The 13183-nt window shown below is 40.4% G+C and overlaps 2 protein-coding genes and 1 pseudogene across 2 annotated transcripts; 2 read left to right on the forward strand and 1 right to left on the reverse strand.

Annotated features, from left to right (window-relative positions):
• The first annotated feature begins 1289 nt into the window (after positions 1–1289).
• LOC133727109 (auxin-binding protein ABP19a-like) lies at positions 1290–2129 on the forward strand. The gene has a single exon (XM_062154736.1). It carries the CDS (start codon positions 1328–1330, stop codon positions 1964–1966), a length of 639 nt encoding a protein of 212 aa, XP_062010720.1. The 5' UTR covers positions 1290–1327; the 3' UTR covers positions 1967–2129.
• A 1671-nt stretch (positions 2130–3800) lies between these two features.
• Positions 3801–4720, forward strand: LOC133713886 (auxin-binding protein ABP19a-like). Its single transcript, XM_062139914.1, has one exon. It carries the CDS (start codon positions 3899–3901, stop codon positions 4526–4528), a length of 630 nt encoding a protein of 209 aa, XP_061995898.1. The 5' UTR covers positions 3801–3898; the 3' UTR covers positions 4529–4720.
• A 467-nt stretch (positions 4721–5187) lies between these two features.
• Positions 5188–6865, reverse strand: LOC133713894 (auxin-binding protein ABP19a-like; annotated as a pseudogene).
• Between the last annotated feature and the right edge of the window lie 6318 nt (positions 6866–13183).

Genomic DNA, 13183 nt, shown 5'->3' on the forward strand with positions numbered 1-13183 from the left:
TTAGTCGCCCTAGGGTTTATTTTCTCATATATAAGCAACCTTAAACGGCTGCAGAACCTATCTTTTATCAAATTATCAATCAAATTGAGAATTTTCTCTTTTATCTCTGGTGGACTCCAGGGATCCGGCTCCTCTAAAGTGAGGAGTGCGTGAATTTACTTCAATTTCATAAAATCTGAACGCTCTACATAATCTAACGGTCATAAGATTTGACACATCACAGATTGAGATTTTAGTCTAAACAATGTCTAACTTGCCGTTAACTAAAAAAAAAAAAAAACCAAGGGCTTTGACGTGATGGTTTCTCCCGTGCATCACTGCTGCGTTTGCTATTTCTCTATGTCTCTGTGCTTCCATGGAAACTCATCCATAAATAGTTGAAGAATAAATTTCTGGAAACCATTGATGTGCAGGTTTTGGTAATGTACACAATTATAGAATCATAATGATAAACACGATCTAGGTATTGATAACTTTGAGTTCTCTCCTTAATCAAGAAGAATAGTACTATTTGTTATTGCATCCAATTGTACCCCAAAGTTAAATTCATAAGTACTTTCCGTCTCTTTGCGGCGTTTGCCGACTTCTTCAATTTGCCATTGAAAGTTAATTGAGAAGCAGGTATTATACCGATCTCATTTGGTATTGCTTGAAACACTTCTGTTTGTTTCAAACTTTCGATGAATTGGCAAGCAGCAAATTCAACTATGAAGCAATAAGAAAGAGAAAATGCAGCAGGAGAAAACTTCTCTTTTCATGGAAACTCAATCTGGAACCTTACAAGCCATAGAAGTGGTGCTTTAAAGCGTAGCAGAGTTTCCATGGAAGAAAGAGAAAACGCAGCAGGAGAAACATCACGTCAAATCCCCAAACTTTTTTTTTTTTTTTTTCCATAGGGTTAACGGCAAGTTAGACATTGTTTAGACTAAAATCTCAATCTGTGATGTGTCAAATCTTATTACCGTTAGATTATGTGGAGCGTTCAGATTTTATGAAATTGAAGTAAATTCACGCACTCCTCACTTTAGAGGAGCCGGATCCGGACTCCAGAACCTTTGTTTTAGGTTTATTGCTTGTAAACCTAGGTGATCTTTCCGACTGCGTCACACCAGCCCATAAAAAACAAAGAATCAATCTTTGATCGACTTGTCCACCAGTTAAGATTACGTACTCTATCATCGTACATGCACGGAAACATTCCGAAAATCAATTTCGGTGGCTCTAGGTGTTGACATTAACCTCTATATATATGATCCCTCTCGCTGCATAAATAAACAGATCAAAACATAAGCTACAACAAGCACATACCTATCGCTCAAAGTTGATCATGATGAGGACGTCTTTCCCTATTTTGTTCGTGTTGTCTCTCATTCTCTCTTTCTCCTATGCTGCTGTGCAAGACTTCTGTGTTGCAGACTACACAGCTCCTCAAGGCCCTGCAGGCTACTCTTGCAAAAATCCTGCAAATGTTACAGTGGATGATTTCGTCTACTCTGCCCTAGGAGTTCCTGGTAACACCTCAAATATGATCAAAACCGGAATCACCACCGCATTTTCTTCTCAATTCCCTGGTTTGAATGGCCTTGGCGTTGCATTAGCTCGCGCAGACTTGGCTGTTGGTGGAGTTGTCCCAATGCACACACACCATGGAGCTTCAGAAATTGTACTTATTATTGAAGGAACCATAACCGCCGGGTTCATTTCCTCAGATAACAAAGTTTATCTAAAAACTCTTAAGAAGGGTGACATCATGGTTTTCCCTCAAGGGCTGTTGCACTTCCAAGTGAATGTTGGTGATACTCCAGCTCTTGAGTTTGTTAGCTTCAGCAGTGATAGCCCCGGTCTGCAGATTCTCCATACCGCACTATTTCAAAACAATTTACCTACTGATCTAATCACGCGATCCACTTTCCTCGACACTGCTGAGATAAAGAGACTCAAGGCTCTTCTTGGTGGTACTAATTAAGGTTGACGTATATGTACGAAATATGAATTGTTACTAAATAATGTCTCTTATCATGTGTAAGAGTGCTCTGTAATTGTATGCTGCTAATTCATGTGTGAAGCAATCATGTTGAAAGTTGTACCTTATGATCAATAAATGAATTTAATTTTATTTGTGCCTTGTATGTTTTGACTTTTGAATTCCATGCGGACTAGTACACAGTTTCAAGAGACTTACAGTTGTTAGGCTGTTTATCACCAAAACCAGCCTTTTTTTTTACTTATGAACTCGAGTAAATTTATGAAAAATCAAAATCAAAATCAAAATGAGGGAACATGAAAACCAAAACTCTCGAACAAAAACAAAATGACAAATAGCCAAATAAAAAGAAATCAGAGCAACATAGGAAATTAAAAGAAAATTCGATCTCAAGAAGTCACAGGAAAAATTAAAAATTAAGCCTCACGGTATGCGTCATATTCTTCAAAGGATAGCGCCCCTGCTAGCTTAATTACTTGAAACTTCTTAGTATCAGATACACTTAACTTATTCTTGTTGAGAATGTATATAAATATAACTTCCACATTGGAAAAATATAACTTTGCTTATGGGTTTATAAGGGTTTGGGTCACTCCATCCATTGCCAATTGGTTTTGGATATGAACCTCAAATTACTTTATCATGGTATGTTACCCACGTGTTTGGTTTCAGCGATGACCACACGTGCTCACTGTGACCCAATATAACTTGTCCACGTGTATAACTTGAGAAATCGCCACACGTGCGGGGCGTGTTGAGAATGTGTATAAATATAACTTTACTTATGGGTTTATGAGAGTTTGAGTCACTCCATCTATTGCCAATTGGTTTTGGATGTGAATCTCAAATTACTTGTGTATAAATATAACTTTACTTATGGGTTTATGAGAGTTTGAGTCACTCCATCTATTGCCAATTGGTTTTGGATGTGAATCTCAAATTACTTTATCACTTCCCTTAGAGTGAAACTCACTAAAATTAACATCTCTGAATATTTTGTCACATTTCTCCATATAAGCTCAAAGGAACTCAATCTCACGTTCTCTTTGACACATGATGAGCTCTCTGCAACATGTTCCCCCTCAACCATGTCATGCCAATTTGGAAGAGATAAAATTCTCATTCTCATTACCCCCACTAGTTCCAACATTTGTAGGAGCAGGCCCAAGTGCAAGAATCAGACGATCGTCAACCAAGTAAATAGGCAAGGTATATATATCACAACGTACAGCTTGTCTGACTGCATTAGCCACAAGTTGCGCAATAGGAGCAACATGAGCAATAGGCTCTTGGGTAACAGTAACATCAACCTCGTCAGATAGTATAGCAACTACATTCTCAATATGCAATGAGGAAGTACGTACTTACCTCACGAGCACTCAAAGGAGTCAAAATGTTGCTCCACCTAATGAAGTCAAAACCTGCTCGATCAGGCACCGAAGAGGCAATATTAAAATCATTTGAAGGAACATCCAATGGACTAGCACTTGATGATCTCAAAACCTTCTCAAGTACTAAAGAGGCAGCAAAACTGGCTAGTCTTTCTTCCAAATGCAGAAACACACACACACCATATATATGTCAAATGAATTTAGAAATAAGATACAATATAACACAGAGAGAGATACAGATAGGAAGTTGGGAAGACAATATCAAAAAGATGAAATATCATATCATGATAGTTCCACCTAAAAAGCAGTAGGTGAGATATTGATCTGCACTGCAGGCACTGACTTTCAGTGTATAAAGAACTGACATTTCACCTCGCTAGCTTCAGAATACCACAAATTCGACAAGGGCATATACCGAAAACATAGCAAGTACCGATGGCTAAGAAAATTCACATCATCCCACTATATATATGAATATGATCCCGGCCACATTCTATATGAGGAAACACATTCCAAAGTCCTGATGATTTTGCCTATCTTCTTCATATTTTTTCTCACTTTCTCCTCTTCCTATGCTGCTGTGCAAGACTTCTGCGTCGCAGACTACACAGCTCCTCAAGGTCCTGCAGGCTACTCTTGCAAAAATCCTGCAAATGTCACTGCAGATGATTTCGTCTACTCTGGCCTAGCAGTTGCGGGTGACACCTCAAATTTAAACAAAGTTGGAATCAACCCTGCATTTGCTGGTCAGTTTCCTGGTCTGAATGGCCTTGGCCTTTCACTGGTGCGCGCGGACTTTGAAGTTGGTGGAGTTGGCCCGCTCCATTTACACCATGGAGCTTCAGAACTAATACTTGTTGTTCAAGGAACAATAATTGCAGGGTTCATTGCCACGGATAATACAGTCTATCTAAAAACTCTGAAGCAGGGTGATATAATGCTTCTTCCTCAAGGTTTGCTCCACTTTCAAAAAAATGGAGGTGATACACCAGCCCTTTTATTTGCTAGCTTCAATAGTGAAAACCCGGGTGTGCAGCTTCTGGAGATTGCATTATTTCAAAGCGATTTACCTACTGAGTTGATATCACAGACGACTTCCATCGACACTGCTGAGATTAAGAAACTTAAGGGTCTTTTTGGTGGTACTAATTGATGTAAACTGATCGATATACCAAATATCAGGAATGTGGTAACTAAATAACTCGATGTTACTGTATTTTGGATGATTGCTTAGAATTTGTATTGTGTTACTTATTGCTTCAGGCATGCAGGATTTGTATTTACTTGGTGTCACCAAGTTTTGGTGTGTTTCCAAGTTGTTATCCTAAGAAACCTATCTTTCTTATTGGTTTTACACTTTTACCAACTGCCCCGTAATAAACTTTTATTGGGCACCCACACCTTCTTCCTTCTTCGCTGGATGTAGACCGCTGGAAAATTCAATGAAGTTCATAATACTAATCATACAACAGTAAAGCAGTCAAGCTACATGATACAATTTTTTTTCACTCTAATCATCGCATTATGTACATAAAAATAGGGGGACGGGCGGTGGGTTCCCAGAGTGTGGCAAACCCCTCTCCTTCGGGATTGAGGGTGGGACTTGTTCCCTACATCGTTTGCCACCGAGGAACTAATATCGCCTAATCCTTTATTCAAAAAAAAAAAAAAAAAAAATGTCCATTGCTCATCAAGCTTTTTCCTACTTATAATTAGATATCAATGATGCACAGTGATAGTAGCATTCAGCAACCCTGATTCCAAAACTTGCACTCTAATCACCTAACTACACCAAATTCGCACAATCGCACAAACCTCAATCATCCAGATCAACTATATATGCAACATACAAAGCTTCAACCCAACTCTAAACACAAAAAATTGAGAAATCAAAACCATCGTGTAAGTGTTGAAAATACAAACTTTCCATCATTCCATGGGATGAGGACCTTCGACCAAATCCCTATGCGGCACCAGCAACTCTTCGTCCTCTTGCTAAAAGTATGACAAATTTCAACTCATACCGTCATAACCATGAGCTCTCTCCATCAGCTTCACCACCGGCATGGTTCTGACTTCTGAGCGATTTGAGTGATCGGAGAGGGAAAGCGATAGCGAGAAAGAGGTAACGGGTGGGGTTCAATATGGGCTGGCCGCAGTTGGCGAAGGCGGAGTCGGTCGGAGCGAAGACGTTGAGCGACGGCGACTAAGAGATGACGGAGTGTGAGGCGAGGTCGAGCACGAGGGACATGAATTTGTAGCCGGAAAGAGGATCTCGGCTGCTTTGGTGATGGTTTGGGCGGAGGAGAAGGAGAGGAGAGGGAACTCAGGGAAGAAGAAAAGTGAGGTTGAAGAAGAAGCCTTTTTTCTTTGATTTCTTGGAGAGAGTCTGAGAATCTGAGTCTTACTGAGACGACGGTGTAGTAGACGTGGTTCTCAGGTCCAGGTTGCAGAGGCCGACGTCGGCGTCTATGACGACGACGGAGAAGCCAAGGTGGGCGAGGCGTCGGCATCATCGGCGACGATTAAGTTGTTGTAGATGTTTTATTTTAGCGAAAAAAATTAAATAAAAGCCAATGTTAAGTGACGAAAAGTCGTCGGCAATACTCATTAAAAAAAGAAAAAGAAAAAACTCACGTGTTCATAAATAGCTAGAAAATACCCCCATTCATAAAGAAATTTGGACCATACATATTGTAATAGGGTTACAACCATTGAGTTCAGACCTTCTCCATCAATCCATAACAAGGAAAAGAAAATTAAGGGACATGGATGACGAAAGGAACTAGAGACGATCAATCCTTAGCGACCTTATTCGATACTAATTAATCTCGTGAAGGGGTGCCTTAATTAGTGCTACCAAAGACAGCCTTAAGTCTACTTATTTCAGGAATGCCAAGGAAAGTAGTGCTAGCTATCAACTGAGTAGGAAAGTTGCTTTGAAATAGTGCATAGTCCACAATCTGCAGACCTGGCCTTGGACTGCTGTAGCTAGCAAATGCAAGGACTGGCGTAGCATTTCCAACATTCACTTGGAAGTGCAATAACCCATGAGGGAAAACCATAATATCACCACTGTTAATAGTTTTCAGATAAACTGTGTTGCGATCCGAGGATATGAAACTAGTGTTCCTTGCGCAACAAGTAAGACTTCATTCGCTCCGGGGTGTATATGCAAAGGGACAACACCACCGGCAGCCAAGTCTACACGAGACATTGAAATGCCAAGGCCATTCACACCAGGAAACTCAGCTGCGGACGCAGGGGTGTTTGCAGCTCTGAAAATGTTTGAGGTGTTACCGGCAACGCCTAGGCCGGAGTATACAAAATCATTCACCGTAACAGTTTCAGGCCTTCTGCAGGAGTAGCCTGCAGGTCCAGAAGGAGCTCTGTAGTCTGCAACACAGAAGTCTTGCACAGCAGCATAGGAGGAGGAGAGAATGAGAGAAAACATAAAGATAAAGAAAACCGCCATCTTGATCAGCTGTCTAGCTAAGTTTCGATGTGTTTTGATGAGGAAATTGGGCATATATATATATAATGGGGATTCACGTTTGTAATAAAGTTAGAAGTACAAGATGGGGGCAACGGTAAATTCCGAGCTGTGATATGCATGTGAACTTGATAGTTTTTAGTTTTTTACTCAGATAACGCACAAAAGGAGCCTATCTGGTTACTAAAATGCATGAACAGCAAGAAATACAACCTTCCTTTTTCACTGCGGTAAGTTGATAGCATTAAAAATTAGTGGACCATCAGTTAGGCTTACCTACTGTTACGCTAAGATTATATTTTACCTAACATTTACGCGCGTACTACGTAGAGGGTGGTCATGGGTCAGGCTTACCTAATGTACTTCTTGGGTTGTAATTGTAACAGATAAATGGGGCCTGGGCATTTTTGAAGCTCTCTGGTTATTTAAAGGTTTAAATTTTGTTTAGTCCCTATATTCTGACTCTGTCCTCGTCTCAGTCTCTGACATTTTCATTTAATCTGAAAAGTCCTTAATTGCACAATTTCTATCTGATTGGTACACTCAATCCAATTGCTCCGTTTGTAGGTTGACGTGGCATTAAAGTTAACGCCACGTAAGCCTTTCCAATTGCGAAATGTTTATACTGTCCATGCCCACTATTACGGGTGTTTAGGCCGAAGCCTTCACCGTCCATTTCTTGATAAGCATCAGATCGAGACCCAAAAACTGAGTAAGCACCGACCCGCCATGTTGCAGCGACGGTGACCCAGCCTTCTCTCCACCTTCCGGCTACCTCTCGACGTTGGACAGGTGTCGTTCGACTCCTCTTGGCAGCGCGAACCAGAGCCAAGAGATTGCCACGTCAACTACTTAACGGAGGCTTTGGATGGAGAATAACGGAATGGACCTATTGGTCCAAAATCCGAGAGTACAAGGAGTCAAGGACTAAATGTGTGCAGTTAGAAGGCCAATGATTGAAGTGTTTTTTGAGTAAAAGTTCAAGGACTGAACAGTATTTAGTCATATTTTAAATTATGTAGAGAGTGTTGAAGAATATTTGACTTTAGTGTGCCTTGTCAAACTAGAATTACTTTCTATAGTTGTAATAGGAGAAAATGTTCTAGACTCCTAGTTCTAGTCTTGTACTCCAAGATTATGTACTTATAATCCCTATATGTAGGGCTTCTATTATCAATGAATAGACACACCAATTCTCTTTTCCTTAAACACGTTATCAGCACGAGATTTAACCCTGAAACCAAAAGCCAAAACCAAGAAAAATCCTCCACCGTTAGCCTCGCTGCCCTTGCAGCCCAGCGTGCTCTTGCGCCCTGTCAGCTAGCCTCGCTAGCGTCTGCACCAGCGCCTATCCCGCCAAGGCAAGCATCTCGGCCAACCAACCAGGATTGAAACAGCTCTTTCAATCTCGTCCTAGGATCGATAACACGTCTGCAATCCTACATGCTTACATCAACACACGCGTGTATCAAGACTTTCAAGCTTCACAAGTAAGTTTTACAATTAAAGTTCCCTCTTTTGAAATTTAAATTTTATTTTATTTTTCCTTGGGGACTTCCAAAATCCCTTCTTCTTCATCTCAATTTTCTTGTAACGTGGATTCGATTCACAAAAGCGGGGTTGTGGGGAGTTCACGCCAAACTACGAACTAAGAGCGTTCGTACACTACGAACTAAGAGAGTTCGTACGCTACGAACTAAGAAAGTTCGTAAGCATAAAAAATTGACAATTCAAACATCATTGTTTCAGTCCAATCCAAACTTCTTGGAAATCGATTTATTGGTAGCAAAGAGGCTCAGAAATCTTATATTAGTTGTAGTGGAAGTTTTTACTCCAAAACTAATTTATTCTCCTTCGTTTTTGAATGTTGAATGCAAACCTGCAAAAACTCAACTTCATTAAACTAGATTCGAATGACATTGGTTATCACCGATGGGTAAATAACGTCAAGAATCACCTCACTACTAATGAGATTCTGTGGAGTAGAGCTCACAAAACTGGAATTAATTGAGAAAACCCTCTCAACCTTCCATGTCTCAGCACTATTGGTTTAAAAGCAATATAGTATAATGCTAGACGGATCACGAGGTTTCATCAGCTTATCACTGCTATGTCAGTTGCTGAGAAACATGACAATATACTCGTGAAAAACTATAATTCAAGGCTCGTTGGAACTAAGAGCGTTCACAAGGCGAATTATAATAGCGCACCTAAAGGAGGGCGCAAGGAGCGGAACTCTAAAGTTAAGGGACAGAAAAATGGACGTGTGGGTCCATACAACCGCCCTATAAAGGAAGGAAACCGCCAGATTGATGCGCGGACACATGGAAATGTTGGCTAGCGTGGGAGAGGCAAAGCCGGCACCACCGATTGTGGTGGTGCTGCCACCAGCGTCCCTAAGGGACGCCCAAATGCACAAGATGCATCTCAATTAAGGGTATGCTATAGATGTGGATCTATTGAGCATTGGTTTAAGTGTTGTAATGTGAGTGAAAAATAAGCTGCACAATACAAGGTGTATAAAGATATGAGAGAGCATGAGGCTTATCTCACAGCTGAAGGAGAAGATAGAGATGACAATGATGTCAATCTCACTATTACAGACTTCAAATCTGACAAGGGAAACAACAATGTTAATGCTGCAGATTTTGATTAAATAGTCTTCTATTTCCAAGAATTTATGAAATGGCATTTTGCCTTAAATCAATAAATGACAATAGTTATGACTCTTTCTCAACTAGGCCCATCCAAATTAATGCGATGTCTAGGAAAGGTTTGATATGAGAGAACGGTTTTACAAGTGCAGCATAAGCTCCACCAAAATCTCGCCTTACCTTACCTGGTCGCTACTACATTGGAGTTAATGAAAGGATTGAGTAACGACTACTTGTCTAGTTTTGATTATCATTATTTTGGATTAGATTTTGATGAGAAACTTTGATATAATCGTTGGCTATTATTAATAAAGTGTCGACTCTTTATTTCATGTCTTGGACATATCTTAATTCGAACTATATTATTTTATAGATATTAGAGCCAACGGTTTTCATGTGGAAACACATAATGAAAATGGGCATAAGTTCCTTTGCATGACCTCTAATGACTACGGACAAAAACGAGTATTAGAGAAGCTTATGTGTCACTCTAGTGGGTTATATGTAACCACTATTCGAGTAACTGAATCCAACAACGTCATAAGAGATAACCTTTGGGATTCTGACACGTATAGGCTTTGGCATGACCGTTTAAGACACCCAGGTTATGAGATGATGATTAGTAAATTAAAGACTTCACATAGACATCCTTTCTTCAGAACGAAGAGAAGTACGAATCAGAGATCGATTCAAGGAGAGAAACGGACCACCGCCACGCCTCACAGCGCCGCCACCGTCTACCACCAACCAGCTAACGCCAGCGCCGTCATCCCCCTACGGCATAGAGATGGCATTGACTCCATACATGGTGATTTGTCTCCTCTCTCCACTTCTCAAGTCAATTGTGACTTTGTGGCTCAATTAAAATCCTCATTGGTTGTTTCTAAGACCCATCTTTCATTTTTCAAAGCCTGCTTTTTAGCTAAACTAGGATCGAGACCATCATATGCAAAAGACACATGTGTTCTTAAGAATCTAAGGAGATTCTGTGGACCGATTCAACCTACTTGCGGACCGTTTAGATGTTTTATGGTGTTGGTTGACGCGTAGACACTTTGGTCACATGTCGCGCTATTGTCCATTTGTAATGTTGTTTAAGATAAACTCTTGGCCCAGATCATATGGCTACGGGCCACTACCCGGATCATCATATTCAGTCAATTCGACTTGATAATGCTGGAGAGTTTACAACTTTACATCGAAGACTTTCAATAACTATTGCATATCATTGGGGATTGATGTTGGCAGTGGCGGAACTAGAAGTTAAACCTTGGAGGGGCAAAAAAAAAAAACTACAATAACAATTTTTTTTTTTGGACATTCAAAAGTCTCCGCCGTGGGAATAGCAAGAGACTAGAAGGCTAGAAGCCTAGAAAGTTGAAAATCTTATTTAAATAAAAAACATAACAGATAAATGAAGTTTAAATATTGATGGTTTAATAAATTAGGGGGCCACATATGTATGAATATGTTGATAAGAAGTTTAAATATTGATTGTTTAATATATTGGGGGGACACATATGTATCAATCTGTTGACTTCATCTATCATATATATGGTTTGTTACGAAAATTTAAAAACATTGGAAGGGCCATGGCCCACACCAGCCCCTTAAAGAATCCGCAACTGGATGTCGGGCATCATATTCTCATGTACTCCCAAATGGTCTTGCGGAAAGCCACCATTAAACGATTACGATGGTAACCCAGACATTAGTAATGCGCACCAATATTTTCGCTTGGGGTTATGTAATATCACATGCAGCTATGCTAATTCGTTTACGACTCACCTCTACTCAACCTTTCCTTGCGTTACAGCTAGTGATTGGGTGCAAGTTTGATATCTTGTACTTACGCATATTGGAGTGCGCGGTTTATGTGCCAATCGCACTGCCACAAGCGCATTCAAATGGTCATAAGCAACGAATGCATATATATATATATATATATATATATATATATATATATATATATATATATATATATATATATATATATATATGTGTGTTAGATATGAATCTCCAATTATAAATCTGCTATGTAGAACCCTTGACAGGCGATCTCTTTACCGCGATATTTGCGGATTGTCACTTTGATGAGACAATCTTCTTGTCGTTAGGGGGAGATTAGAATGTCAACGTTCAGCAGGAACGAAAAAAATTATCGTGGCCTGTCCCCATTATGTCTCATCTCGATCCCCTAAAAGTGACGAGCTCACATATACCTGCTGCAAACATGCCTGCAAAGATTGATGTCCGATCAAGAGGACATGGCGCCACCCAGAGGAGCTGGGCACGGCGCCGCCACTATGGATGGTGGCATGGTGACGCCTCAAGGTGGCATAATGGCGTCACAGGTTGTGGGTTCTGCTAGAGAGCGTAGGAGACCCATAGGTTCGATTGGATCTCGCCCTAGGAAGAGAGCGAGTTTGGTACGATTTGATCGATTGATCATTGATACTCAAAATTTGTGTCATGAGAATATTCTGGATTGTGGTTATTTCCAAAAGACATCGTTGGGGGATGCCTCAATGTTAGAACCAATTCCTAAGAATATAGTGATCTCTACAAATTACACTAGTGTACATGAGGATGTAGGATTATTGAGACCAATGACATCGAACCTTGCTCTGTTGAAGAATGCCAACGTAGAGAAAATTGGTCTAAATGGAAAGATGTGATCCAGGTTGAATTGGATTCACTAACGAATATGAAGGATTTCAAGCCTGAGATGTCGACACCTCCTAACATAAAACCTGTTGACATTAATAGGTCTTTGTTAGAAAGCATGATGAGAAAAAGAGATTATAGACTCACCTCATGGCGCAAGGCTTCTCACAACGCCCTGGAATCAACTATGATCGCGGAGACATATTCTCCCGTAATGGATATCATTGCAGTCTACCACATTTTCAGTTTGGTAGTTTCTGAATAACTAAACATGCAGCTTACGAATGTGGTTATTACGTATCTTTATTGGGATCTAGATATGAAAATATACATGAAGGTCCTTAATGAACTTCATTTACCAAATCAAATGGCTCTAGACCACGGAGCGCGTTTGCAATGAGGATGCAACGCTCACTAAAGTGACTACTTGATTGGGAAGGGATATGATGAACTATGCCCGCTCGTTTTCAGGACAAGTTCCAGATTTGTAGTTGTCGCGGTTTATGTTGATGAACATAATTGGAACCTTTAATGAGTTAAGGGAAACTGCTGAACACATGAAATCCGAGTTTGAGATGAAGAACCTTGGGAGAACACAGTTTTATCTAGATTTAGAACTTGTACCCCGTGTCAATGGATGCTTAGGCATTTTGATAAAGTATAAACCTGTAAGCACTCCCATGGTCGTCCGTAGTCTTGACCCTAAGAGGGATCTGTTTCGTCCCAGGGATGATGACGAAGACGTGTTAGAGGCAGAAGTGCCCTATCAAAGTGTAATAAGCGCATTATTGTACTTAGCACAATGCAAGACCAGACACCTCATTTGTTGTGAACTTGTTGGCTAGATGTAGCATTGCGCCAATGAGACGCCGTTAGACTGGTGTAAGGACAATCTTTCGATACTTAAAGGGTACAATAGATATGAGCTTATTCTACCCTACAGAGAGAAAGAAAGGACGAAAGACTTGAATCATACTCCATTGGTCCGAAGGCC

This window comes from Rosa rugosa, chromosome 1 (assembly GCF_958449725.1).
Source record: "Rosa rugosa chromosome 1, drRosRugo1.1, whole genome shotgun sequence".
Classification (NCBI taxonomy): Eukaryota; Viridiplantae; Streptophyta; class Magnoliopsida; order Rosales; family Rosaceae; genus Rosa; species Rosa rugosa.

What these genes read in the sequence shown, in the direction of transcription:
- LOC133713886 (XM_062139914.1), top strand. Translation starts at nt 3,899, where the DNA reads ATGATTTTGCCTATCTTCTTCATATTTTTTCTCACTTTCTCCTCTTCC.
- LOC133727109 (XM_062154736.1), top strand. Translation starts at nt 1,328, where the DNA reads ATGATGAGGACGTCTTTCCCTATTTTGTTCGTGTTGTCTCTCATTCTC.